The sequence below is a fragment of the Ursus maritimus genome, unplaced genomic scaffold, assembly GCF_017311325.1.
Source record: "Ursus maritimus isolate PB19 unplaced genomic scaffold, ASM1731132v1 scaffold_5, whole genome shotgun sequence".
Classification (NCBI taxonomy): domain Eukaryota; kingdom Metazoa; phylum Chordata; class Mammalia; order Carnivora; family Ursidae; genus Ursus; species Ursus maritimus.
In genome coordinates this window covers 15,410,591-15,437,342 of record NW_024426663.1, presented here as the reverse complement: position 1 = coordinate 15,437,342, position 26,752 = coordinate 15,410,591, and the positions used below count along the sequence as shown (strand labels likewise).

The window sequence follows — 26,752 nt, the reverse complement described above, 5'->3', positions numbered from 1 at the left end:
GTGACCTGAGTAGGGCTAATACCTTCTGCCCTGACACTTTATTGAGTGAAATGTTTTGACTCACGAATGAAGAATACAGGCTCCTAAACAGGAAAGTAAACAAGTGCATAGACGTGGGTACAAACCCACTCTTATTCCTGGACAAGCTTCTCTGAATAAAAACGAAGGAAATTTGGATAAAAATATTTGCTTTGTTATACTGTTCTTAACTTCCATATTGAATGAAAAACTGTGTAGCCATATTCATACAGAAAAGTAGGATTAAATTAATAAGGAAAAAATTAGGAGCTCAGATCTAGTGCTTTAAAACGTACTGTAATTTTAGAAGTGTGGAAAATGCAGTTGGAAGGCACCTGTAGGAGTTCCTGTTGCTGCTATAATGGATAAACCTAGTGGCTTGAACAACACAAATTTATTAACTTACAGTTCTGCAGTCTAGAAGTCAGAAATGCATCTCGCTGGCCTAAAATCAAGACGTGGGCAGGGCTGTATTTCTTTTTGGAGGCTCTAGGGGAGAAACCATTTCCTTGCCCTTTCCAGCTTCTAAGGGCTGCCCACATTTCTTGGTTTGTGGCCACCTTCCTCCGTCTTCAAGGCCCGGATAGCAGCTCAACACTCTAACCCCATCCTGCCCCCTATCAGTTTGTTGTATTAATGCCAGGTAATTCACCTCATCGGCCACCTCAGTGCCTCTTTGCCATGTAGTGTAACAGAGGTTCCTGGGATTAGGATGAGAACATCTTTGTGGGGTTATTATTCTGCCCACCACACCATGGCTTAGCTGGGCTAGTGGGAAGGGGCTGAAAGTACAGGAAAACAGTGTGAAGAACTGGAAACCTAGAAGTAAAGAGCTCCTAGCTGGGATGGATGGTATACTCCCTGACTATGCTACCAGAACACCTGAAGATCAGGTCTAAGGTAATTTGCATCCGTTCTTTGATTTTTATTCTCCTGGGAAACTTAGTTTTAGGAAATGGTAAAGATGCCAAACTTGGAAAATCTGAGTTCGCCCTGGCTCTGACACTTTTCTATATTACCTTTGGCAATGCACCTATGTTTGGCTGAAGGACAATTTCCCCATTTTAAAATAAATTTGAACTAGTGGGTCTAGATGATTGTAGTAGGCAGAATTCTAAGTTGACTGCCAAGATTCCCACTTCCTGGTGTACATGTTCTGTATAATACCCTCCCCTTGTATGTGAAGGGTAGTAAGAATACAATGGGGTGGTCATCCCATGATTAGGTTACGTCCCACAAAGGATTACCTTTGGTGGGCCTGACCTAATCAGGCGAACCCTTAAAAGAGACTAGGCTCTTCCTGAAGAAAGAGAGTTCAAGTGTGACAGAGATTTGCCAGAAGGGAGATTCTCCACTGATGGGTATAAAGATAGAAGGGACCATGGAAAGTGACTGCTAGGAGTGACAGGCCAATAGGAAAGACAAGGGCTTCAGTCCTCCAAATACAAGGAACTGAATTCTACCAAAGCCCAAGTGAGCTTGGTAGTGGATTCTTCTGCAGAGCCTCAGATGAGAACTCAGGCTGACTGATACCTTGAGTGTTAGACTCTGAGCAGAGAACCCAGTTGAGCCATGCCCTACACTTCTGACCTACCCAACTGGGAGCAAACTAACATATGGTTTGTTTTAAGCCTCCAAGTCTGTGGCCATTTGTTATGCAGTAGTAGGAAACCAATAAACTAATATAATGTTATTTCAGTTAAATGTGAGTTAAGATTTCTTTTTAAGAATTTTTTTTTCTTGACTCCTCTTTCCTTGCCTTTCTCCAAAGCTTTGATCTGCTTCCCCACCATGTAATTATTTCATTGAATGTAACTAGAAAATGCCATTTTGTCAGATTAAAAGCTTCTGTCCTATCACACGTTAGAGTTGTCTCCTTCCCCCCATGCTTGATTTGAGATGCAGAGAAGTATGCATCTTGGGTATATTATACACATGTTTAGGGCTGGAGAATCAAACCAGATAACACAGATTCTGAGAATTAAAGCAAACAATCTGAGTATTTTGAAGGAACTCATATATGTTTCACTCATTGCATCTAGTTATCTTGAAACACAGTAACCTTGACCTAATGACTGAAGAAAAAGGAGAAGCAATGTAAGCATAAATGCCTGAACACTTTAGTATCTTTTATCAATAAACATTAGTAGTACGCCATGCATTTGAATCCATGCCTCTCCTGAGGAAAACCTGCATTCTATCTTCCGCTTCCTGATATTGCAGCTGGATCCCATTACAAGGGTAGGACACACCATGGGAAGCATGCCTAAACTTTTTAAGCTACAAAACGAAAGCTGGTCTTCATTAATTAGATGTCTAGATTATGCAGATTGACCACTGTATTATCATAAATAACACGGGCAGAACACTATTATACGGCTTATTGATAGCCCCACCTGGGTAATTGAGCTAAGCCTTGTTTACTAAGACATTCTATTAATCACAAAGGCAGGATTTGGTGTTAGGTCAAAAATCAGATCAAATTGTGACTTCGTGGTTGACGGCATAGAGAATGGTCTACAACAAAGGGAATTGAGAACACAGGGTGATGTCTTCCTAACTTTCGATTCAGAAGAAATTTCATCTCCAGCCCAGCTTCACAGAGTGCTACTACCTAATACAGATAAGTGAAAATATTAACAAGCCAATGATTCATAATGAAGACCCGCCATTTAATACCCACATTCTCTGTCTTTGTGAAAACCATGGAACTGGATGAAGAGAAAAGCCACCTAATTTTAGATTAAAGCCAATGTGGACAATGGATTCTTGAATGGAGGTGAAGTCTGAGGATCACAAGCCCTCACCTCAATAACGATCAGCTGTTTTAATAAAAAGGGAGAACACAGGACAAAAAGAATACTCAAAAGGTCAGGGTGTGGAAAAGCTTCAAGATCTGGTAATCCAGGTGAATCATGACTTAGCTTTGACCAACTTTAACCAAAGTCCTCCCAGGTGCTGAAGTCAGTGCTAAAGAAAAGCTCTCACACAACTTTATGCGGAGGAATTATAATCTTGGTCTGCTTCACCTTTTTGTACCTGTGTCTTTGCCATCTACATAATGATGCGGAGGGAAAACGTTTCGAGACGAAATGAAATAAACGATGTCGGTTTATGCCCACACGGACCTTGTCAAGTAGCCAATGACTTGCCCTTTCATTGTGAGTGACTAATATCAACGCTGCCTCTAAAGAAAGACACTTTTCATAATCGCCCAACAATCTGCTAAGTGAAAACATATGGATAGGCTTAGGCAAAGCCTGCCAGGGGTCTTTGCTGAATGGAAAACAGGTGCTCTCATTCTGTGCCACGTAATACCCCATTTACCCCCAAGTCCAAAGGTTAGAGGACTAATAGCTGCCTTGTGGTAATCAGGGAAAGCCAAGAAACTGGCCCTGGCGAAACATCTGGGACATATTTTACATACTTGCAACATATGCTTCAGGTTCAATTAAAGTGAGGCTTTGGCACATTTATTAATCTTTTTTACTTTTATCCTATAAGAGGACTCACTGACCTGACCCCACTATTATACCATATGAGAAAACAGAGAAATAATGAGAGCTAGAGGTCACTACCTGCTCATATGGCAAAAAACACATTTGTTTTCTCCTGAAATTCCATTACGCATGACTCTATACGCAAACTTTAAACGGAGGAACCAATGAATTTTTTAAAGTAGGAAATGACCCTTCTCCCACTCAGACACACTGATAGCCAAGACTTACAACCTTTACCACTCTGACAGCCAGCCCAGAGACGGAGCCTGCTAAATGGAAACTCGAAGGATCCTTTCATATTTCCATTTCTTATAGGAGAAACTTTATATTTTAACACATCCACTCTAGAGTTCTTCCATTATGCAAGCCCCTAAAAGTCTTTTGTAAATTATTATACTTGAGATTTTCTTTTTTGTTCAGATATGATTTTTATGCTATCAATTGCATTATGAGTAGAAAAGAAAAGCCTCCTTACGTATCAATTGAATAAAGGGTTGGATTTATGAAAATCAGCTCACCATCTTTTCATATGGAAAACACAGTTTGTCAGCATCCTGCGCACGAGAATACGGCTGAATTCACACAGTAATTTACGCACTCACTTTCAATCAACTTTGGTAACTAGATCTGAAAATGTGTTGGAACCAGGGTGTCAGTTTCAGATATCTACACACTAGATTACAATAGATGCCACTCCAGAGGCTTGGTGCCGTTTCCACCTGGCATGTCCCACTTGACATCTAAGTTTTGGGGAGCTGGTTAGCCAGGCGTCTATTCGCTTCCCACTCCTAACATCCTCTCTATTAAAAAAATGACCATCAAGGGGAGATGAGTGTTTTGGAGTATCAACCAACTGGCTAAATCAAAAACAAAAACAAAAAAAAACCCAGGTTGACTTCAAGCAGGGACACTGAAGTACTAGACTTCACTAAGGGTTTCCATTTATTAACATTTCGGAGGGAACGCCTGCTGCTGGAATGAATCTTTATGGTGGCTTTAATAATAAAGCAGCAACAAGCAAGGGAAAATGGCCATAAATGGATGGCAGCTCAGTGTTTATCAGCAGAGAAATGATGATTCAGAGCTGGCATGTTGAGTTAAAATACAAGCTCTCTACAGCTCTACAACTGACCTTAACAATAAATCGTATCATTTATTGCCAGAAGTGTACGTTCATGTTATTTAACATTAAAAACAAGCACATATGTGTTTTTGTAGAAAGGACGTTTTGTTAGTGGATGTTTGATGATGTCGCTAATGACTAAATGATGTACAGAAGAAAAATTTCACCTAAAAGCTCTATCAATTTTAAGATGTTTGGAACGGCATTAGAAGGGAGAAAGTGTGCATGTGTGTATCTATGCTTTTATTTTCCTCCTAGCATTGACTATTAGTCAAGAAAAAAATCATTTGGGAGTTTGACTAACCACTGTGGGTTTTTTTGTTTGTTTGGTTTTGAGTTTTTTTTTTTTACATTTCTAACGCTTGCTACCAGTGTGCAAGTTCTTATACCAGGATATAACTGTACATCTCTACTAGAACCAAAGGTCAAGGGCATACATTAAGATACACTACTGTTCTTTATTAAAAAAAAATTCACTGCTTTACTATCACAGAACTCAGATTCCAGTGAAGGTCAAAATCTGGTTTTATATGCTAAACAATTTGGGAACGATGAATGATATTCTCTCTTCCCTCCCAGTCTCACTTTAGCACTTTGTAGATTTTTGATCTAGAAATGCTCAAGGATTTTGATAAACCAGCCTCACTCTCCTCCTTTCCATAAAAAGCCTTTCTTCTGACCCCAGACACTGCTATAGTGTGCAAGATCATTCTAATTCGTCCCTCTAGTTGTCCCCTCTTCCCAGGGGACAACCAATCCAAGCAATCCCAGAAACTAGCTGGTTTTGTTTGTTTGTTTTACTGTGGTCATCATTCCCATGTCAACCAGCAGTCAGAAAATAACCTCTCAACAAGCTTTCCTGACCAAGAAGCCACAGAGCCATTCCAAGTCAAGTCTAGGCAGGGGCCGTGAGCACTGGGATTATTTAAATGCGCTCCGGAGCCCTCCCTACACACGTGTGTGCTTTTGCTGAGCAATTCCTTGAAAATTACAGATGACAATATCCATGTTCAACTTAAGCAGGCTGCTCTTTTTTCCCCTTCTCCCTTCCTCCAAAGTGCAGCCCGATTTGTAATACTCAAGATAGGACAAATTTTTGCCCTTCAAAACCAGTTGTCACTGCTGTTATCTTCACGAGAGCCATCAAGTTCCAGACAAGCTGAATTATTTTTTTTTGTTCCTGGCAGAAAAATATTTGACCCAGCTCTGGACAAAAACGAAGAGGATTTATAGCCCTCTCTCCTTCTTTGCAACATGCAGTGGCATTGTTAGGATGATAAACAGCATTGTCCAATTTTCTGGACTCAAACACTTCAACTCCTTTTTTAACTGTCTGTGAAAACAGTGTCATGTCTACATTTCCCCATCCCCTGGTACCCAAGTGCTGGGAAAGATAATTACCTTGTCATCTTTGTCATCTTCTTCTTCCTCGTCCTCCAGCATGTCCTCCACTACCTGCAGACAGGAACAGAAGTCATTCTCGCGCTCTTAAAGGAGAGAATTTTGTTCTGTCATTTTGAACCTTTTGGAAATGAAAACTTTATTAACATTTGAAACAGACGCACAGAGAGGCAATGTTTGATCTAGAGATAGGGATGAGGAAAACGCGATGTTTTTAATTGATTAAAACCAGGGAACTGAATCCCAGTCGGGGGAACCGTATTTGTGTGAAATGTTCCGTGACAACCTAAAGTATCCGCAACGTGCTTAAGGTAAACTAACATTAATTTGAGAGATGCTTTAAATCAGGAGATTTCCTTTTCACCTGCTTCACTGTCTGTATTAATCAGATACTTTAAGTTCAGAATCAGATAACTAAGCAGAAAACAGCTCTGTTATTTCTAATTCACTTCTCATCAAACTCTAAGGTACAGTACCTTTTCATTGATTTATGCTGCTGGTCTATGGCATGAAGCTAATAGCTTTCATGGCTCAAATTTTACTTATTTTTAATTTTTTTGTTGCATATATTTGATGCGTAACATTGGCTAAGTTTAAAGTACACCACGTGTTACTTGGATACATTTATATATTGTATTAGGATTGCTAATGGGGCAATATTTACCATGTTACATAATTACTGCACACTATTATTGTCTATGTTCATTACACTGTACATCGGAGCTCTGTGGCTTATTTACTACCTGTCATGTGTTTGTACCTTAGACGCCATCAGTGCTATCCCTGCCCTCCATCCCCTGGTAACCACCATCTTACTATCTTTTTTTTTTTTTAATAGGTTTAACTTTTTTAGAATCCACAAATAAATGATACCATATAGTACTACACTTACTGACTTATCTTGCTTTTAATGTACTCAAAGTCCATCCATGTTGTCACAAAAGGGACGCTATCTTCCTTTCCTGTAACTGAGTAACATTCCCCTGTGTATATGTACCACATCCTTTTCACCCATTCATCCACTGATAGGTGTTTGGGCTGTTTCCATATATTGGCTTTTGTGAATACTGCTGTGGCAAACATGGGAGTGCAGATAACTTCTGGATATCCTGTTTTCATTGGTATGTACCCAGAAGTGTAATTGTTGGATCATACAGCAGATCTACCTTTTTTTTTTTTTTTTGAGGAAACTCCGTATTGCTCTCCATAGTGTTTGGACCCATATACATTCCCACCAACGATGTATATGGTTCTCTATTCACCACGTGCTCCACAGCGCTTACTGTCTCTACCTGATGACAGCCACTCTAACAGACGTTAGCTAACTCAGTGGTCCACTGATACAGAGGTGATACGGCATTGTGGTTCTCACTTGCATTTCCTTGATATTAGTGATGTTAAGCATCTTTTCATCTATCTGTTGGCCTTTTCGATGTCCTTTTTAGAAAATTGTTTAGTTCTTTGCTTATTTTTAAATTGGATTGGTTTCTTGTTAGGGAGTTGACTGAGTTCTTTAGATATTTTGGATAATAACCCCATATCTGACATATGGTTTGCAAAAATTTTCTCCCCCTCTGTAGGTTGTCTTTTTATTGTTTGTTTTGCTGTGCAGAAGCTTTTGAGTTTGATATAGTCCCATTTGTTAATTTTTCCTTTTGTCATTTGTGGTTTTGGTGCCATCAGGGCTCCAGATTTAATTCTTGCATATAAATATCAACTTTTGACTATCTCTGTATTACTTTTCAATTTTGGTGAATTACTGGAAACTCTAATTTTAATTCTCTGATTTTATACAAGGGTTATATTATGAGAATGGACACTGAAAGAAAATTAGAAATGTATTCAATAATCAAATGTATATAATATGTATATATAATCCAGGTAGGTGGGTAGGCAAGAAGGTATTTTTTAATGCCTCCTAGTTTACTTACTTCAGCATTATGGAATAGTCATTTTGGATTTGCTCAATAATTTACCCTTTCCTTGATTAACATGTAACTGTGGCATTACAAATGGGACATCACTCTGTTTCAGGTGTTTTATTATGGTTTTATATACCTACACACACACACACACACACACACACACATTCTCTCTCTCTCTCCATGGAAACCAAAAATTTAAGAAACTTTGGGGAGGGTTGCTGTTCAGGTAAGTGGCAACTTCTGATTACATTCATGGCACTTCATATAATTTCTAATTCTTGTGGTGCTTTTCCTTTTTTATCCAGTCTGTATCTCTATTTCTGAATAAACTTGATAGAATCATGGTTATTAAATATTTTTAAATCTCTCTCCCAAAACTCATAACTTCAAAAGACAGAGACAGCAAGTGCTTCTTTCATGTGGCTTATGATACAGACAGGAATATGTTATGAGTGAAAACTTCAATAGCTAAGACTGTATTACGCAAAGAGCTACAGAAACTGAGATAACATGTTGGGACTCTCAGTGATCTAACAATTGTTCTCAAATATTCTAAAAGCATTAGTTGATATAAAAGAATAGCCCAAATGCAAACTTCCATTTCTCATAAACCAATATATAACCCAAAGCATCTCACAACCTGTGAGATTGTTCCTAATTTAATGTCATACTTTAAATCTTCTATTACATGGTAGAATTTTGTGGTCTTTCCTCTGGACGTTTGGCATTTCGAAAGAACCATGGTAGCACAATGTGCTGTTTCCAATATCTGGTGAAAGTTTACACTTATTTTGAAGACATATAAAGCAATTCAGCCTCAGCAAGAAAGAAGGACTCTTAACATTCTAACTATATTCAGCAACTCTGTAAGCATTTATTGTAAAGCCCCTTGGCCAAGAAACACAGTGCTAGGTACTGCGGGAATACAAAGATGAATAACACAGATATTTCATCTATACTCATGTCAGCCCTCAAGAGGTTTATAATTCAGTAGAATTTAAATGGAGACTATAAGCTAATCTTTCATGTTGACTTTTAATTTCCTGAAATTTTAAAGTATTCAGAAGTATAAAGACAATAATAGTAACAATGTATAATCATGGTGCTACATGCCAGGCAATTCCAAATTGGGCTATTTTTGATGGAGGTTTAAATGGGAGAAACAGCCGCAATATTTCAGTACATTGTATTTCTTCCAAAGAATTCACCTAACACAGCAAATAGCTGAAACAGAACTCAAACCCAGACAATGGGACAACACAGAGTCAGCTCTCACCCCCTGCCCAGTTCTTGGGTAGGGGTGGGGGGAAGAATTCACCTAGCTCTCCTAAGTTTTGTTTAAATGAGTACAATTTTGTATCTTTAATAAAATGATCAATTTAGATTAAGTGATTTTTTAGGTTGGTCATTATGATCCATTTTATTTTTCAGTAAAAGCTGTATATAGTGGAGGTATAAAACGGGATGATTTGGTTAAGTAACGTTTTACTAAAATTACCCACACAAAGTCATTTATCAAATATGTCAAGGAAAAAGAAATACTACAAGTATACTTTTGCGCATAAACTCAAACAATGTTTTTGGTAGTTATTATTAAAAATGTATTATATGCCTCTCCTCTTCAGTACTTATGATCATAGTGCAGGTGCTGGGAAGTAAGAATGGTGTTGGATTTTGCCTAGCAGATTGTCAGGTGCTAATAGGTGTTCCAGAAATATTTGTTGATAGAATGAACAGATGAAAGCATCGTCTATTCTTCATAGGCCTCAACAGGCTTTTACGTAAAAGAACTGAACTAGTTCACAGACCTGAACTAGCTTTTCTGGAAAGACGTATACTTAATCAGTGATGCAGACTAATAAAAGCAAATATTCAAAATGTCTTCCCAATCGGCCCGGAAACAGAAAGCATACACGTTTAACCTTTAAGATTTGGAGATTTCTACTACCTTCAAGTTAATTTTCAAAAATTCAAAATATTATCTAAACATAAGCCAATTGCTTAATTTACACATTTTCCAAATCAGCTGCAGATCTTATGTTCAAGAAAGACTCAAAGAGGTCTACAGAATCAGGCTCTTCATTTGCAAAACCCAAACTGTTCTCACCCTGCACAAGTGGGTAATTGGCTACGCACAATTGCTCTACAAATGTGCAGCGAGAACCACCCAATACAACCATTTGCTCTTACATTTGGCAGAAAAGTGTTGTGTTAGCGAGAGGCCTTTGTGTTGTGTTTTAGCGCTCTAGCGAGGGCTTTTCCCCTCCTCCAGTGCCTTTTTAATGTTACATCATAAACATCTACGAGTGAGGATTTATAATACAGACGCTTTCCTACGGATGCCTTTAAGCTGCTTCAGGATATGTCCCACTATTACATTTTGCTCAGGTGAAGTTTAAGACTCCTTGGAAACTGAAGATAATAGCACCTATCCCACAGTGTTGACTGAGGATCCAATGAAATAGTGTATTTGAAGTACTTAGCACAGTTCTTGTATCGAAGTAAGTATTCAAAAAGGTTAGCTATTAGTGAAAAGAAAAATAACATCAATTTAATGATATTTTAAACATTATTTTTTTTAAAGATTTCAAGATTAAAGAGCACAAGCAGGGGGAGTGGCAGACAGAGAGAGAGAGGGAGGAGCGGGGTCATGACCTGAGCCGAAGGCAGACGTTTAACTGACTGAGCCACCCAGGTGCCTCTCAACATTAATTTTTAAAAATTAAGTTATGTATATTTTTTGTCCTGGGAAAAATAGTCAGTGTTCTTTATCACATATGAAATTCCAATTCATGTTTCGCAGACACTAAGAAACACATAAAGGGACACAGGTAGAGGTGAGGATCAAGACTGCCCCTTAAAATGATAATGCTTCCACTAATTTTCAGGCTTTAACGGACCAATGAAATGGACGGCTGCTAAGGCAAGAATGTCTCAGAAGTGGGGCTGTGCTTGAAGACATGAGCCCTGGCCAAATACAATGAGTACAGAAACTGCAACCTGAGGTTTTAAAAACAAACCGTACACATCACCAAAGTGCATTTAATGACTGCACAAAACTGCAACCTTTCCCAGAGAACTCAAGTAACACTTATATTTAGAAAGAGAGTGGCAGAATTTAACACTCAACAAAGGAAAACAAAATAAAGGAGTCTCAAATTCCAGCTCTTTCCTCTTCAAATAAAACCACATAAGGACTACATAGTTCTGTTTTCAAGTATATGAAGTCCAGTTGCCCAAACATTTGTCAACAATAATTTAATAACAACACATATGCAGGATTTCCTTGAGAAAAAAAAAAATGAGCGTTGAAAAAAATGCATGTGTTAGAAAAGATATATTTTTTTCCAAAGTTTCTTTTTTCTTTCCCTTTTCTTGAAGGGGGATCTCTCAGTTCGGCTCTAGAATTCTCTTTCCAAATTATGCTTTCTGATACCCTGCTTGAAAGCAAGTAGTATTAATCAAACAAAGGAAGGGCACTAGGGAAATCAGAAAGATGTAATGCAAGCAGTTAAAACTGACATGACCTTCTGTAATGTCGCTCGTCACAGACTTATATGCCACACACCAGAGCAAGGTCTTGGAAGAAACTGATTCTTGGTACTATTCCTTGAATGTAATACTAATAAAGATGACATTTTTAAAAACACACGTAGACAGCCCCAAATGCAGCATGCCAGCTACATTACAGCCAAAGAATAAGCAGATAACATTATTTTAAAGAGCGTAATATTTCTTCTTTCCTATTCCATATTTGTTGAGCATTTGTCATTAACATATAAAATATAATATGTGGCTGTACTTTTTAAAAATCCATTTTCAAATGGGGCAAAACTGCATCTGTATATTATGCAGTTGCACAGGAGCTCTTTTCATATTATGACTTTTAATTATAATTCAACACAACTGAAATGCTTTAGGATTTGCAAGGAAATAAAATTTTATTTGGCTGAAAATACTAATAATGGTGTTGGTAATCTGAATACAAGTACGACATGTTTAATACTCCTGCCCCAGACAATGATGTATAAGGGAGGGGACAAGAGGATGCAGAAAAGGAAGACCAAGACAGTGAAGGGATGAGAAAGAGTGGATTCGGGTAAACTTCATTGTTAAAGTCATCGTGGGGCAGTGAATACTAATTACAATGCCAAGTTAAAGGGTGTGTTTTAAAACAAAAGTGACCAAAGGGGGTTAAAAGGTCCACCAATAATTCTTAAAACAATTTGTATTTTGATTTGCCCAGGAATAAAGTCCTCCACTTACTTACTACTCTTCAAAGAAAAAGAAACCAAAAGAATCTTGGCTATATCACCCTTGTAAGATAAGTATTGAGAACCACAAAGCCAAACACTCCCCAAGTCAAAGCTGACACAAACTAGTTTCTTTCATATGTTTACTTTTTTTCCTTGGAAATAATCTTTGAATTAAATAGATGTTTTGCTATGTTCAGAATGAATAGTTGCACAATTCAAATTGCTTTACTCAAACACGGTCTATAAAAAAGGAACACATTTAAATTAAAGAAGAAATCACTGCTGTCCAGATGTGCAACTGCATGTTAAAAAATTAAAGAAAGAAAATTGTCACAAAAGAAAGAAGTTTCATATTTAATTTCATATTCATAGAACATCCAAATGTGTACAGATGCTTATATTTGGACACATTACAAACTAAATGCCTATTTCCACCCTAGAGATACAGAGGAATTTGGAGAGAGCAGTATTCTTCAACATGGTCTGGAGTTCATTTATACCATTCTGTGTCTGCAGAAACCGAGCAGAGCATGCATTTGTGTGCCAATGAATTTATTACATGTGTAAATATCATATGAAATTACTGGAAGCCTATGGATGGAGAAGATGCATATAAACACTCTGACTCTTTCAGATCACTGAGAAGTACCAGAGTTGACCTCTGGTCAACCAAAGTCAGCTAAAGACTTTTGCGGTCAGTAAGATCATTATAGGTGCACTTGTGCTGTCATTTTTGCAACAGCACGTCTGCTTCTCACGAAATTTTTGAGAAGGAACTTTTGCAAAATAAACGGCATAATTAAGCTGTACGTATAATTTTCTCCACGTCTGGAAGAATAATAAGACTCATAAACGGGTCTGGGATATACTGTTTCATCCAGTATATCTCAAAAGCAACTGGATGTATGATGGCTGCTTAGTTTGATTCGCGCTATTAAAGATTTGACCTTGGAGTATTTCAGCTACAGTAGTCATCAAGATAACTGAACCACTAGATGTAATAATAATTAGTGTGATAGGCTTGCCAGTGAGGTTGAATATATTGCAATACAAAAGGCGGCAGACTAAAAAGAAAAGCATTATTACTTACTGCTAAAAGACTTCCTGATTTTTACGGAGACACTCAAATACAATTATTTCTTCTTGCAGAATGCATTTCCTTGGCTCATTCTGGGAAGTGCCATGTTGTAATTTAGTCTGATTCTTAATAGGAAATGTGGCTTTAATGTGGCTATCAGATGACTTTTGATGCATGCCACTGATTACATACAGCCTGTATTCTGCATCATCAACAACATTCTTATTTGCAGTATAATATGCTTTGCTGTAAGGTGCAGGGGCAGTAAATTTACTTTACTGGCCAAGAAGATGTAACCTTTTATTTTTTTAAGTGTCAGCTTAATATGCAGAAAACCTCTTCCATTACGAAAGACTAAATATAATATAAATTCTATAATCAGTATAAGCATCTTAAATGAATTTCTTTTCATACTTCCTTCTGAGTAGTCTTAAATGTCCATTCTTTCACTTACACAAAGCACTGGGAACAGAATTCTAGTGTTTATTTGAACTATGTCTCCATCTAAAGGCTTCACAATGTATTGTATTTTCGCTAGCAGGGAAAATTCTAAGCTTGGTGTCCTTAGGATATTGCATATTAATTTGACTGAGCAGGGAAAAATAGGTCAACTGTTAACCTAGAGTGTGCTTTTTAAATAATAATGCTTTTTTGAAACTATTCTTTTTGGTCAAGTTAGAAAAACAAAAGTATACAAAAGGCCAAAAAAACCCCACAAAAAACAAAACAAAACAAAAACCCAAAACGGCGTTGTTTAATGTGCTTTTTTGCAAAGTGAAATTAAAAGAGAACTAGACTTCCACTAATGGATTTTATCAAATTTAGTATTTTCAAAGGAAAATATTTTTGTCCACAAAAAGTAAATGGATTTCAAATAAAGAAGAAAATTATATACTTAAGCCTCTTACAAAACCAGATTTCCATTCCAGAACCACGAATTTGTTATTTTTTTTTAAAGGCACAATTTTAAATGTTTGAAATTCTGAAACAACCTTAGGAATTTTTATTTTTTAAGTATGTATGAAGAGTCCACATTTTTACTTAAAACATTTTCTGCAAAGCCAGAGGCGGGAGAGGTGTGACCTCTATGAGAGTACCATCCTCCAATCTTCTCAGAAACGTGCGTTGCTCTAACCCCTGCAGACAGGCGTGGGAGCATGAAAGCTGCAATAGTCAAGAAGTTGCTTTTCAGGTAAGTGTATATTTTAGCACGTGGAACAGAGGAAAATGCTACACTTTTGGAACAACAGAATTTGAAAACAAAACAAAAAATCGTTTATATTGGAGATTAACGTTAGCAAACTTTTGGACCGTACTGCTCTGCTAGGCTTGATTCACTTTTCACAGAAATTCACAGCTACTCCCTATGTGAAGCAGTAGGCTGGAGATAATGGAAGGGGTGAGGGGAATCGGTGGACATTTGTAGAGAAAAATATTCTGACACTAATTTGACTTTCTTTTTCTTCTGTTCTTCTCGTGCCTAGAATATTTCGAGGCCTGAGAACATTATGTGAGAAAAATCTAAAAATAGACTGAGTTTTGAATGTCAAAAAATCATATAGTCCGAAAACTTTAGTTTTCTTCTTTATATCCCTTTTCTATAAATAATAATGATAAAATATTTTTTCTCTCTCTTTGTAAAGAATAATCACCTCACAAAAGAAAGCCCATGTGGGTTTAGACCTACATTTGAACTGGAAAGAATGTCTATGGTGTATGGTGCATTGCAGCATAAAAGCCTGAATGAAAAGAATGTTCACGAAACCTCACACAAAACCTCCGTAACCGTTTTATCACGAGCTTCCCACAATATAACACAAGAGCTCTATATTCTAGGAAAAGCTTGCCTGGTCCACTTATCATTTCTGCTTTATGTAGTGTACTGTATGATTGCTAAATTAGTGCATAATGCATTTATAATATTTATAGTACCAACATTTAGTTAAATAACCTTTATGTAAGATTTATGTTGATTTTTTTTATTTCTCATTTAATGGCAAATTATGAAGAGCATGTTTCATAAAGATAATTCTCCATTTAAATTCATCAGTCCATTAAATATTAAAATTATGTTTCTGATGCAATCGAGAACAAATTTGTCCAGCTTCAGTGATTATTTGCACTCATAAAAATTAGGCTTGATTAATAAAATTTAAATGCTTGATTAAGTTGACATTTTCATGTTCTATTCTGATTTATTAAAATTAGTTCCCGTGCCCAGGCCTGGTATGCTAGTGTAGGTTTACCTTTCTCCTTCTCTTAGGCGACATCCAGAGAGAGGCTGTCAGGAAGGAGAATTGTGCTTTTGGTCTCAAAGACAGTTTCAGGAAAATGCCCTGTTCTTTGCTCAGAGTGCTGCCGGCCTTTGTCTTTATGCCTTGTGCCTGGTGGAGGTTTGTATTGCAATAAACAAGAAAAATGTTTCTTTCAAATATCTATTGGTATGATCTGGAAAACGGCGTTTATTTATGGTATTTCTGTAAAATTCAGTTACCAAGAAGTTTTCATCTGTAGAGGACTGGTCAAATTTTCATCTGCTTTTTTTTTTTTTTCCTGATAAAAATACCGTTTTTATTTTTGTGGGATTTCCATGCACATAGCAGGGGGATTACAGACACAGGAAATCTTTCTGTGGCAATGCCACTGTCTTTACCTACAAGCTTAAAACCAAGACTGATGGTCGTGGAAAACCATCCGCTTCAAGAGCACTTACAAGGGAACTTTTCAAAAAAGGAAGTGACGTGTCTAAACCCTCACTGTACCCACACTGGTTTGTCCTGTTTTCTACACGGGCAGGCGCCTAGTTGTCCTCTACCGAGCCCGCACTGTATGCTTAACACAGTATGTTGTCTCTTTAATCGCCACAAAACCTCAGCAAGGTGGGTATTATCCCTGTCTTATTGGTGAGGAAACTGAGGCTCAGGGGAACGAACAAATTTGCATGGCTAACAAGAGGAAGGTCTGGAATTAAATCCCAGGTCTTCCTAATTTCAAAGTTTGGGTTTTTAACCTCTACCAACTGGAAATGAGTTGGGGTAACAGTCATTTTTAAGATGTTTTTGAGGCTTGCCATTGGAGTGTAACTCACTTGGAAACTTTTACATGAACTGACTTTCTCTCATTTAAGCATGCTAATGGAATATTTGGTTATTTTTTTAAACAAATGATATGATATGATAGCTATTTTTTTCTTGCATGATAGAATAAATTCAGTACCAAATGACAGGAAATGCCCTTGAAGGCATATTTTAGTTTGGTTACCTACATGTACCATTACAGTTCTATGTAAAAGACAGTGGAAAGACTTTAAAGTTGCATGCTCTTGATAAATGTATATCACATAACACTAAAAAAATAAATAAATAAATAAATAAATACAAAACTCTCAGATTACTGGATCCCTATCAGAGTTCTGATTTACAAACATCTTCCACAAGCAGATAAAGACATACCATTTGGTTTCTACTTTTAGTTTGTTAATTGAGGTCTTGTACGTTCTTATCACCTTTCTGAACCAGAAACAAAAAACTCTCCACAAATATCATAGGAAACCCTGTGCCAACACCATTCATTAAGAAGGGCATAATGCTCAGGACTAGTAATGCAAACTAGTCATGGGGTCATGAGTCAGCCACAAGGAGCTTCTGTTGGCCCTATATCCTACCTCCCTCACCATAAAGTTTGAAAGAATTTTGGCTAGCTACAAGGAGAATGCAAAATCATTCAGAAAGAACAAATAAGCTATCACTAAAAATAGTGAGAGTAAGAATAACACAGCCACCCTGAGAACTGAGACCAAAATTGTGAGTACCCTTTTTTCCTCCTCTTCTCCATCTCCCTCTTCAATTATAGAAATGACAAAATTATGGGGGCAGACCTTTTGGAAGAATGGAGACAATTAAACCATTTGGTTGACATACAGGTAAATGCTTGGGTTGGATACTTTAGAGATCATCTACACGACGAATTCTTTGGATACAAGGGAGGCTTTGAAGGGATTTTAGTAAGTTGGTTTTTCAAGGAGTTTCTGGGGGCTACAGGGATCATCTGGGCCCAAATAAGAGAAAATGAGTAATACGGGGGCAAGACCTTCAGGTTTCTTTCAAGGTTGCCAAGATAGTTCATTTAGTGGAAAAGGAGCTAGATTTCAGGGCAGACAACCTCTAGAAGAATGGAGCTCACCTCTTTACCTTGTTATAGTCTCACATGCATCTTTGGAGACTCTGAGCAAGTTGGAAAGGACTTAGGCAAAAGAGGAGAGTAATTGTGAGCATCCTGTATGGTGGCTACCACTAACTTTAAATTCTTTCTTGAGTCCTCACAGATCCAAAGCAAGAAGTGTGCCCTCCAGTGAGGAGGGTCTTTAATAAATTGACTTTTAAAAATAGAAATGTTTTCCTTTACATCTTTCTTTATATGAACAGACATGTCACGTACAGGTGACACTCATCTTCTAGCGTTCTACCATTTTATCTTTCCAATTTGAAGTTTAGCCACAGTCTGAGAAGAGAGTAAAGAGACAGTCAATAAACTGAAGAAGCATGAAAGGCACACACGGAGTTATGGAGTGAAAGGGACAGACTGAAGGATGGAACGAGAGCAGTGGTCACAGGTAAACAGACCCCTTTCTTTACTATGCAGCACATGCACAGACGTCTGGGGTGATCTGAACGTCTTTTGGCTGCACACCCGGCATATCCCATACACACGTCTCTTACTGCACCTGGTATATTCATGCCCTTGATTCAGTCGTTTGTTTCCCTCACTAGACCACAAACTGTCCTGGGCAAGGACCCTGTCTTAATCATCTTTGAACAACAGTTAGCACTGTGCCTGTAGATGTTCGACAGACTTTCACTGAATGGAAATAGTTACGTATAAAAATTAGACAATTTTTGACTTGGAAATAAAGATTAGACTAAAATACTTCTTCATCCATCAAACATTTTTTTGAGCAACTACTACACTGCCACGTCTGAGACATCTTGCTCCGTGCTGGGATTAAATACACAAATGCAGATACAATGAGAACAGTTTCAGGCTGGTAACGAAGACCCACAGTGAGGTTACTATTACAATACAGTGAGAGGGATATGGGGTCTCAGAGGGGCGAGATTATCTACCCTCTGAGGGTATGTGTCGGCAGCGGTAGGCTGGTGGTAGGGGGCAAGAGTGGGAGGGAAGTCAGAGATGGCTCTCCAGAGAAAATGATAAAAATGCTAGGTGGTTACCCAGGAATATATACATAAAATATTATAATTTTACCAGGTGGCAAATTAGTATTAATTTAACTAAACCAAAAATACTCAAAATGCACACAAACTCTGACACAGAAATTCTCCTACAATGATTGCCTCAAAGGGCATTACCAGAGACCTGACCAAAGATTTGGTCCAAAGATTTATCTACAGCATTATCTGAGATGGCAACAATCTCTGAAACACGTCTAATACGATGGCTTGAGGAAAAATTAAGTAGTCACATGGTGAAAACTGTGCAGTCACTAAAAATCATGTGGTTTCCCAGTGATTTAAGGGAAACTTCTAGATAGTGCTGCTATAAAAAGTGGGTGTACTGACAGTACACTTAATGTGATCCAATTTTCATAAAAAACAAAATATGCCTGACGAAAAACACACATTTACTTTAGTAAATTTATTTTTTGAGAAAAGAATAGAAGGCATAGAGAGAATGTATCACTATCTGGGAAGCCACAAACACCCTCTGCTCCGGATATTGCTGTTCCCAACGCAGCCACCAGCCGGGCCACCCTCAGCCCCGGTCTCCCACATCCACCATTCCTCAAAGCTTCCCTCTCCCCCAAGGGGGAAGGCGGCGGCGGGGCGGCTGCTGCTGCTGCTCCTCCCCCTGCCCGCCCCGCGCCCGCCTCACCGCCCCCTGGTGGCGGTGGTGAGGCCTTGACCTCCAGGGCCAGGACACCCCCTGCTCCTCCTGAAGGCCATCAAGGACCCCCACGAGTTGGCGGTGCAGCTAGAGGAGGAGCCTCGGAGTGAGTGAGGCGGCTGCAGAGCCGCCATATGTCATACTTGCACGTCAAGCCCTTCCTGTGCGGCTCGTCGGGCAAGCCCTTCAGGAGCCGCAGCCACCTGTCCCGGCATCGCACCACACACTGTGCCAGCCCGCACGGCCGCCCCCGGCAGCGCACGTGCCTTTCAGGACAACTCGGAGCTGGCCCAGCGTGTGTGCTTCTACGAAGTTGGAGGCCTGGCCTGCGCTGCCCCTCCCTGGGCCACCATGTCTGTCCCACACAAACTGACTGGCTCTGCAGAGGTTACCAACTTATCCTGGACCTCAGTTTCTACATCTGTATGATGAGAAAGGCATCATTCCTTCCTTCCCTGCCTCTTACTGTGCTATCCAGACCAAGTGTTGGCCCTTTCAGGGCCTGCTGAAAGGGTGCCCGAGGAAGGGGAGGACAGGGATGAACGCTGGCCTGGGAACCAGGTAGAACTGGGTTCTGGTCCAGCCTTGCTGTGTGAGTCTTTGCAAGTGGCATAACCTTGGTCTCCTGCTCTCCCAAGCGGTGAACAGCTGTTTCACGGTCAAAGAGAGTACGAAAGAGCAGTGGCACCCTCTGGTTCATTTTTGTGACTCCCCCTGCTTCTACCCAGTACTCTCACCTATTGTTCAATAAATATTCTGTCCTTGAAAACAAAAAAACATACAAATAAGTCTGCTGGAATACAGAGGAGGTAAAGCTGAATCTATCCATGGTTTGGATGGGACCTGCTGACAAGGCAGTCTTCTATACCATGCTTGAAGAGGTTGGAGAAAGACCAAAGTAGCCAGACAATCAGAACAGACCACCTTCTTAAAGCTCTTGAGGTAAAAAAACAAAAACAAAAACAAAACACCAAGGTGCAGCTGATAAAGTTGCCAAATAAATGCAGAACATCTAGTTACACTGGAATTTCAGATAAATAATGAGTATTATTTTAGGATAAACATCTCTGTTTATCTGAAATTCCAATTTAACTAGGCCTCTGTATCTCTACTTGCTACATCGGGCAAACCTAAATTGGGGTGAATTTAGAGAGCTTTAGGGGCTGGAGTCTGAGAGAAATCTGCAGGGTAGAAGGCCTTTTCATCCCCCAAGACTAAGGTAAATAGCATGGTGGTCAGGAGGGGGACATTTGAGCAGTGGGGAAAAATTGTGGTATCTGTTGGTTAATGTCCAGAGCCTGATGAGGTGATAATCGTTGATGTCTGGGGACATCAATCTGTACAGTGAGCGATTATCTGGCACAGCTAAGCTGTTGGTGAACAGCTTCAAGAGGAGTCATAGGGGGATGAACTTTCCTACTGACATCTGATTGGCTGTTGGTTTCTACTTTTTTTTTTTTTTATGGTAGTGACGGTGTTAGAAAACGAAAGGTCTGGTTCTTTTCATGGTCCTTCTCAGATTTTTGCAAGCTGGTGACCTTCTGAAAAAATTGAGAAAATTGCTGTTGAAACAAGCAGGAAGAAGAAAAAAGTGATCATCCATTTTTAGATGTGTTTACAGGCTGTATGACTCAGTGCTGCTTCTGTTAAGAGCAAGTATGTGGTCTTTTTTGGTACTGAGATGCAAACAGAGGAGGCTTGTGGTCTATGTTACTTTCCGTGAATGATCAAGTACTGAAGTAGAGAAGGTCTAACTGTACATTCAAAGTGCTTTGCTTATGGAGTCCTCTTTTCTCCGCTCCACTTTGGCCAGCCTCTAGATTCTGTTAGCAATATTTCGCTTGTTCAATATTCTATTTATTCAAATAGTGCACCATGGACTTCTTTGAAACTAGCTGAGAAAATGATAAATCTATTCGATTCACAGGAACTCAAGTCAAACAAGCAGATGTTTCTTGGCTGGCTTGTATTTGGTGGGCCATCCCAAGTTGTCCCATCACCAGCATTTCTAGCAGCAAAGAACATTCTACCCTCATAAGGTTTGTTTCTAGAAATAAGTACTCTGGGCCTAATTGGAACAGATCCAACAACAATATCCAGTACCATTCTAAAGGGGATAGCAGAATTGAGGGCTTTGCCATTTGAGGAAGCGAACAACACATTTCAGTATTTACTAAAGTATTTTAGCAAAGCAGACTTTGGCTCAATTTGTGTCACAGTCAGATCGTGAATCAGAGAATGATTTCATTGATTTACCCTACTCTTCAGTCTTTTAATGCCTCCATTGATTAGGCAAGTGAGATTGCTATGTGGGAGGAATATCATGACAGTGAAACTGAATGTTCTTTTAAAGCGTAATTAAAAAACACCTCTTGAAGAATTTTTGTATGTCAAAAATAATTCAAAGACTTTTTTCACTAATGTGAAGGATTCTCAGCTTTGTTTTCTCTTCCCATCCATGCTCACCTGTAGGACTGAAGGTAGTCCTACAGGTCATGAACAATTTTGAAATCAGTGGGGTCACCTGGGATCAAATAGGGGCCCCATGCCCAATTCTTGAGAGGTCACTGGGAACCTCATAAGGATTTGGGGGATACCTGGGATTCCACATAAGGCTCTCGACACTTAGAAAGTAAGCCCTTGGGAAAAGCATGGCCAAGCATATACCATGAAAACAGCCTGGGTTTCAGAAGAGGGAAGAGCTGGGTTCATATCCCACGTCCTCCATGGAGCTCATTATTTATCTTCTTTGGTTTTGAATTTCCTCGTTTGTAAAATGATGATAAAACCATTTAGGATAATCTACTTGATAAAGTTATTGTAAAGAATTAAAATAGATGATGTGTCTCAAAAGGTCTAGCAGGATACCTGATACATAAAGTTGTTTAATGAATATCTGTTCCAGTTCCCTGAAAGCAAGGAGGATATGGAGGACGGAAGTGGAGTGGGGGTAGTGAGGGTTTTCCATCAATTTGTGTGCTTGAAGGTGCAGTTAATGCTATTGGCTCTTCTAAAACTCAAGGGAGAAACTTGCTCTAAAGGTGCCCAGGAAGACATGGGATGTATCAAAATACAGTCTCAAGAGTAATGCACTTGACCGGTGGTTAGAGGTACATACTTTAGACCAATTGACAGACTCTAGTACCCATTCTGCTACTTTCTAACTGCATGCCTTTCCTAACTGTGTGCCTTTGGGTAAGCTATTGAACCTCTCTGGCCCTTTTCCCTGTTTGTAAAGTAGTAATATGACACCCGTCTCCTGGGGTGGGGGTATAAGAGACCCCTGGTTTGCTCGGCCAACCCAGGTCTTTCCTCGTCTGAGACTTGCTTCCTTCCTCTCAAGGAAGGGCTCTTGCAGTGTGCTCATTCCACCCAAAGCATGTTCCCTTGCTTGCCACAGAGGAAGAGACGGGGCGGCCCTTGACTTAGGAGGACCCAACCCATTGGCTGGGCTGATAAAATCAGCTTCTCTCTCCTAGGGGTGAGATGAAGGTCATGATGAGACAAAACGCCTAATGGGGTGCCCAGGGTGTAATGAGGATTCAGTGGTTTTTAAATCCAAAGAAAGACAACTTCCTGGCATCTACTCTTTTACTTGAAAAATTTCAGTCCACGGTAACTATAATGTGGATAGTTGGTACAAGCCTAATGGGCACTGTGGGGAGGGGGGAGTTTTCCTCAAGTTTTGGAGTGACAGCTCAAACCAAGACAAGTATGACATTGCTGTCTTTATAACCCCTTCATGCCAGAGACATTTCTCAACAAAGCACGTATTTATTAAAGTTTTTTTTTTTCCGCCCCCGGAAAAGCCTAACAATTCTCATGCCAGAAATTTTAATGTCACGGTGTGAGTGTAGGTAGATTCAGATGTAGGAGTGCTTATTTCTGACAAGTCTAATTGGGAAACAGCAGAGGTGAGATACCATTTCTGACCACGCCTCTTTCTCCTGTGCACCTCTGAGTCTATGGCATTAGCCTCAGGACCGGCTGTTTCCTCACCCCGTCCTCAAAGGGTTCAGCTCATTAAATGCAGCATAACTTCCTCGGCAAGGATTACATCTCATTTCTCTCATTAAACCAGAACAGGCACCATGGTAGGGAAAAGGTGGGGTTTTAGCTCCTGCGATCTTAAGTATCCAAGAAAGGACATGGTCTCCGTAATAAACAGCAAATACACAAAGAAATCCTTTCCTATTTTAGTCTTAATCTCAACTATCAACCCATATGGTGAAGACAGAATTTTTACCCATCTACGAACTTTTCATCTTTCACAGTGTTTTCTTTTGTCTTTCAACTTATTATGTCATGGAAATGTCATTCCCTTTTTTCTCTTGCTATACAAAGCTCAAGGTCAATTTGATTTGTTTTTCTTTTATCATTTTCATCCTAATTGAATGTTCTCAGCTGAATGTACAAATGATTTTTCTTATGAGAGAAAATTTGCCTGCCCGCCCACCCTCCCTCCTTCTCTCACTCTTTTAAAAGAGGAAAGTTTCTGGAATCACGCAGTGGGGTGATTAATGCACTTCAGAGATTGCTTAAAGTTTTCACACATGTTGAAAGGTTCTGCATGCTTTTGGGGATAGCAATAAGGACTTAGGGCAAAATACCATTCCTCCGGTGCTATGCACTATGGAGTAGTCAATTAGACAAAGCATGGCAGCCCCTACCAATATTTTCCCTTGATTTACATATTTATATGTATGTATGGGTACATGAATGCATAGGTATACGTATAGATGTGTATGTGTATAATGTGTGTACATATGTATACATAGGTATATGTATAGACGTGTGTATAATCTGTAACCAGCAAGGTATAATCCAGGCTTGTTTTCAAAAGGAACAAGTTCAAATGCATAGCTAGGTATGGGAGAAGACACATAATTAGGCAAAATGAATTTAAGAGTTATATAAGGTCTCAGCTGAGCCACTGCATAGAAAACTGAATGACGTGTTGTGATTGCTGCCCTGGTGTCCAGGAAGAACAGACTGTGTGGACAGTGTGTTTTGGCCAAATAAAAGGTAGTTACTGAGAGTTATGGAGTATATGTAGCCTGTGTTCCATGAAAACCTGGACTATAGACTCTTCCACAGTGCGCTGTGCTGAGGAATCCAATGTCTGTGGGTAAAGGGGAAGCTCTGTTAGACATGTGCCTAAAAGATCCGGTAAATAACAATTTTGGAACTATATTTTGAAGAAAAAAAGAGCGGTTGAGAAATTCACATAGTCTAACTTTTCAATAGTTATAAAAATTCTTAAAGAATCGTAAGCACAAGAGGATATATTATATGTTACCATTTCCCCTCTACAAGTGGACCTTTCCAGCCAAGGCAGGTATATTCTGGAGAAGATAACAAGCAAATCTATAGTTACAGAATTTTTCAGTATGAATACTCAAACCAATGACTAAATATTGACGATAAGCCGCCTCATAGGATTAAGAAGCTGAAACTAAATTACCACTTTTTCCTATTTGCAAATAATCTTATTTGCAAATTTGTCTCAAGGCAACTGAATGAAAAGTAGATATTCTTCTCTCTCGACAATCTCCCTGAAATAAATGGCACAAAAAAGCAATTGTCTGAGAGAGTCCCATTTTCTTAAAGAAAACATCCTGGATTAATTGACAAAAGTACCTATTAGTCCCCATGACACCAGTGCTTATGGCATTTGGGGCTTGTCTCTCAGTGTGCAATTTAAATATATATCCATAAAATCCTTGCCAATAATAACTTCTTGTCTGTTGATACTGCCTAACCATTAAAATCTCTATTAACAATCTCATGTTGGGTTTGATAAACCTTACAAAAAATGTTTTCAACACTTCAGATTTGCAAGACACTTGTTAGATAAAGTGGCAAGTACAATGATGAATAAAGAGTCCCCTCCCTCAAATATACAATCACAAGAGAGGAATATATACAAATAAAATAGGAAAATAAACATGGTGTGTTGTTGGCAACATGACATGTACTTGGTGGCTATGCATCAGGATTTTTTCTGTTTTGATGATAAAATTATTCTGAAGAAGTATATTCAGCTTGTATTACCAATTGAAGTATATTTTGCTTGAGTTATTAATTAATTAATTAAGAGACCATGCTGTGCTTGTGCATGTGAGTGGGGGGAGGGGCAGAGGGCTAGGGAGAGAGAGAATCTTCAGCAGACTGAGCACTGAGCCTGGAATGCAATTCGGGGCTTGATCTCCGGACCTAGAGACCACAACCTGAGCCAAAATCAAGAGCTGGATGCCTAACTGACTGAGCTACCCAGGCACCCCGCTTGAGTTATTTAAAAGGGAAAAGGTTTATGTCACAGGTGTGTCTGTGCAAACATTATGATGCTACTATAATGAAATATTATATAATACTATTAAACTGAAAATCAGATAACTTTGGTTCCTGCACCATTATGGACATGGTAGATGGCAAGAACTCCTGATTATAAATCAAATGTAGACCCTCAATGGCAAAAAAAAAAAAAAAAAAAATGTAATCTGATGAAGACAAATGGCAACCAAAAAGAATCTCACATTGACGAACCTTTACATTCTTCTCAATAGCTATCTATGAAGTTATCAAATTGCAGATATCCTATTTGGAGAAGACACCTTCCTCCCATTCATTTATATATCAGAAAGGTTTTTGAAGTCGTATGTTCACCAAGGGTGTAGTGACTGAGATAATCTAAGGGGAATGAAAGTTGGCAGGAGAACAAGAGATATGATTATAATGTGGCTAGCTTCTGCTTCTCGTTCTAAAACTCTTTTTGAGAGAGAAGTGGTCTTATAGATTCTAAAAACTTTCAAAAATGCCAGAGAGGGCAGGTGGGCTCAGTATAACTTTCCCTAGGTTAAATGAAGGCTCTTTATCCTCGAGCTGGTAATCCTGATACACCCTTGACACAAAGACAGATATTTGCTGTTGTTCAGTGAATGTTCATTGAATTAAGGTACTTCATGCACTTTTGCAGGCCAACAAATCATCAATCTTTCCTTCCTTCCAATGACAGACTACAAAAAAATGTCTTAAATAAAATGCATTCATTTGGTCTGATCATAAATAATTTTATGATATGTCTTAACTCAAGATTAAGATATAAAAACAAATAAGGAGAGTAAAAGAAATATTCATTTGAAACAACCCATTTATAATTAAAAGTCACAGCTCATTCTTTGGTATGCTTTTGATTTTAGTTCCCACCAAGAGGAGTCATGTTTGAAATAGGTGAATATTTCCTCTTATGTTAGGACCAAAGAGTTGTTAGTTTTGAACGGATTAAAACTTTCCTCCAAACTCGAGTATTTATGAACAGAATCTCTGGTTTGTAAAAATAAATCAATGTTGATCTTGTCAGAGGGACAAGGAATAAGAACAAAAACACATACAAATAAGAAAGCAGAAACTTACTGTATCACGTTGCCTGTTATCTTTCCCTGATATTATCAAGAAGTAGTTCCATGTCAATAGTAACAACAAAACCAGTGGTATCATGTAGAGCTCAAAGTTCCAGACAACAAAGAGAAAGAGCTGGGGGAGAAGGA

At 38.8% G+C, this 26,752-nt stretch overlaps 1 protein-coding gene across 10 annotated transcripts in view; it reads right to left on the bottom strand.

Annotated features, from left to right (window-relative positions):
* MCTP1 (multiple C2 and transmembrane domain containing 1) overlaps positions 1 to 26,752 on the bottom strand; it is a 506,242-nt gene that overhangs the window by 67,989 nt on the left and 411,501 nt on the right. For 7 of the 10 annotated variants that reach the window (XM_040622086.1, XM_040622080.1, XM_040622078.1 and 4 more), the window contains 2 exons: positions 26,619 to 26,738; positions 6,043 to 6,096 (listed from right to left, as the gene is read on the bottom strand). In XM_040622086.1, coding sequence (XP_040478020.1) covers positions 6,043 to 6,096; positions 26,619 to 26,738 — 174 coding nt within the window. The remainder of the gene's footprint in view (positions 1 to 6,042; positions 6,097 to 26,618; positions 26,739 to 26,752) is intronic. The other 3 variants (XM_040622081.1, XM_040622088.1, XM_040622085.1) reach the window with 1 other exon arrangement.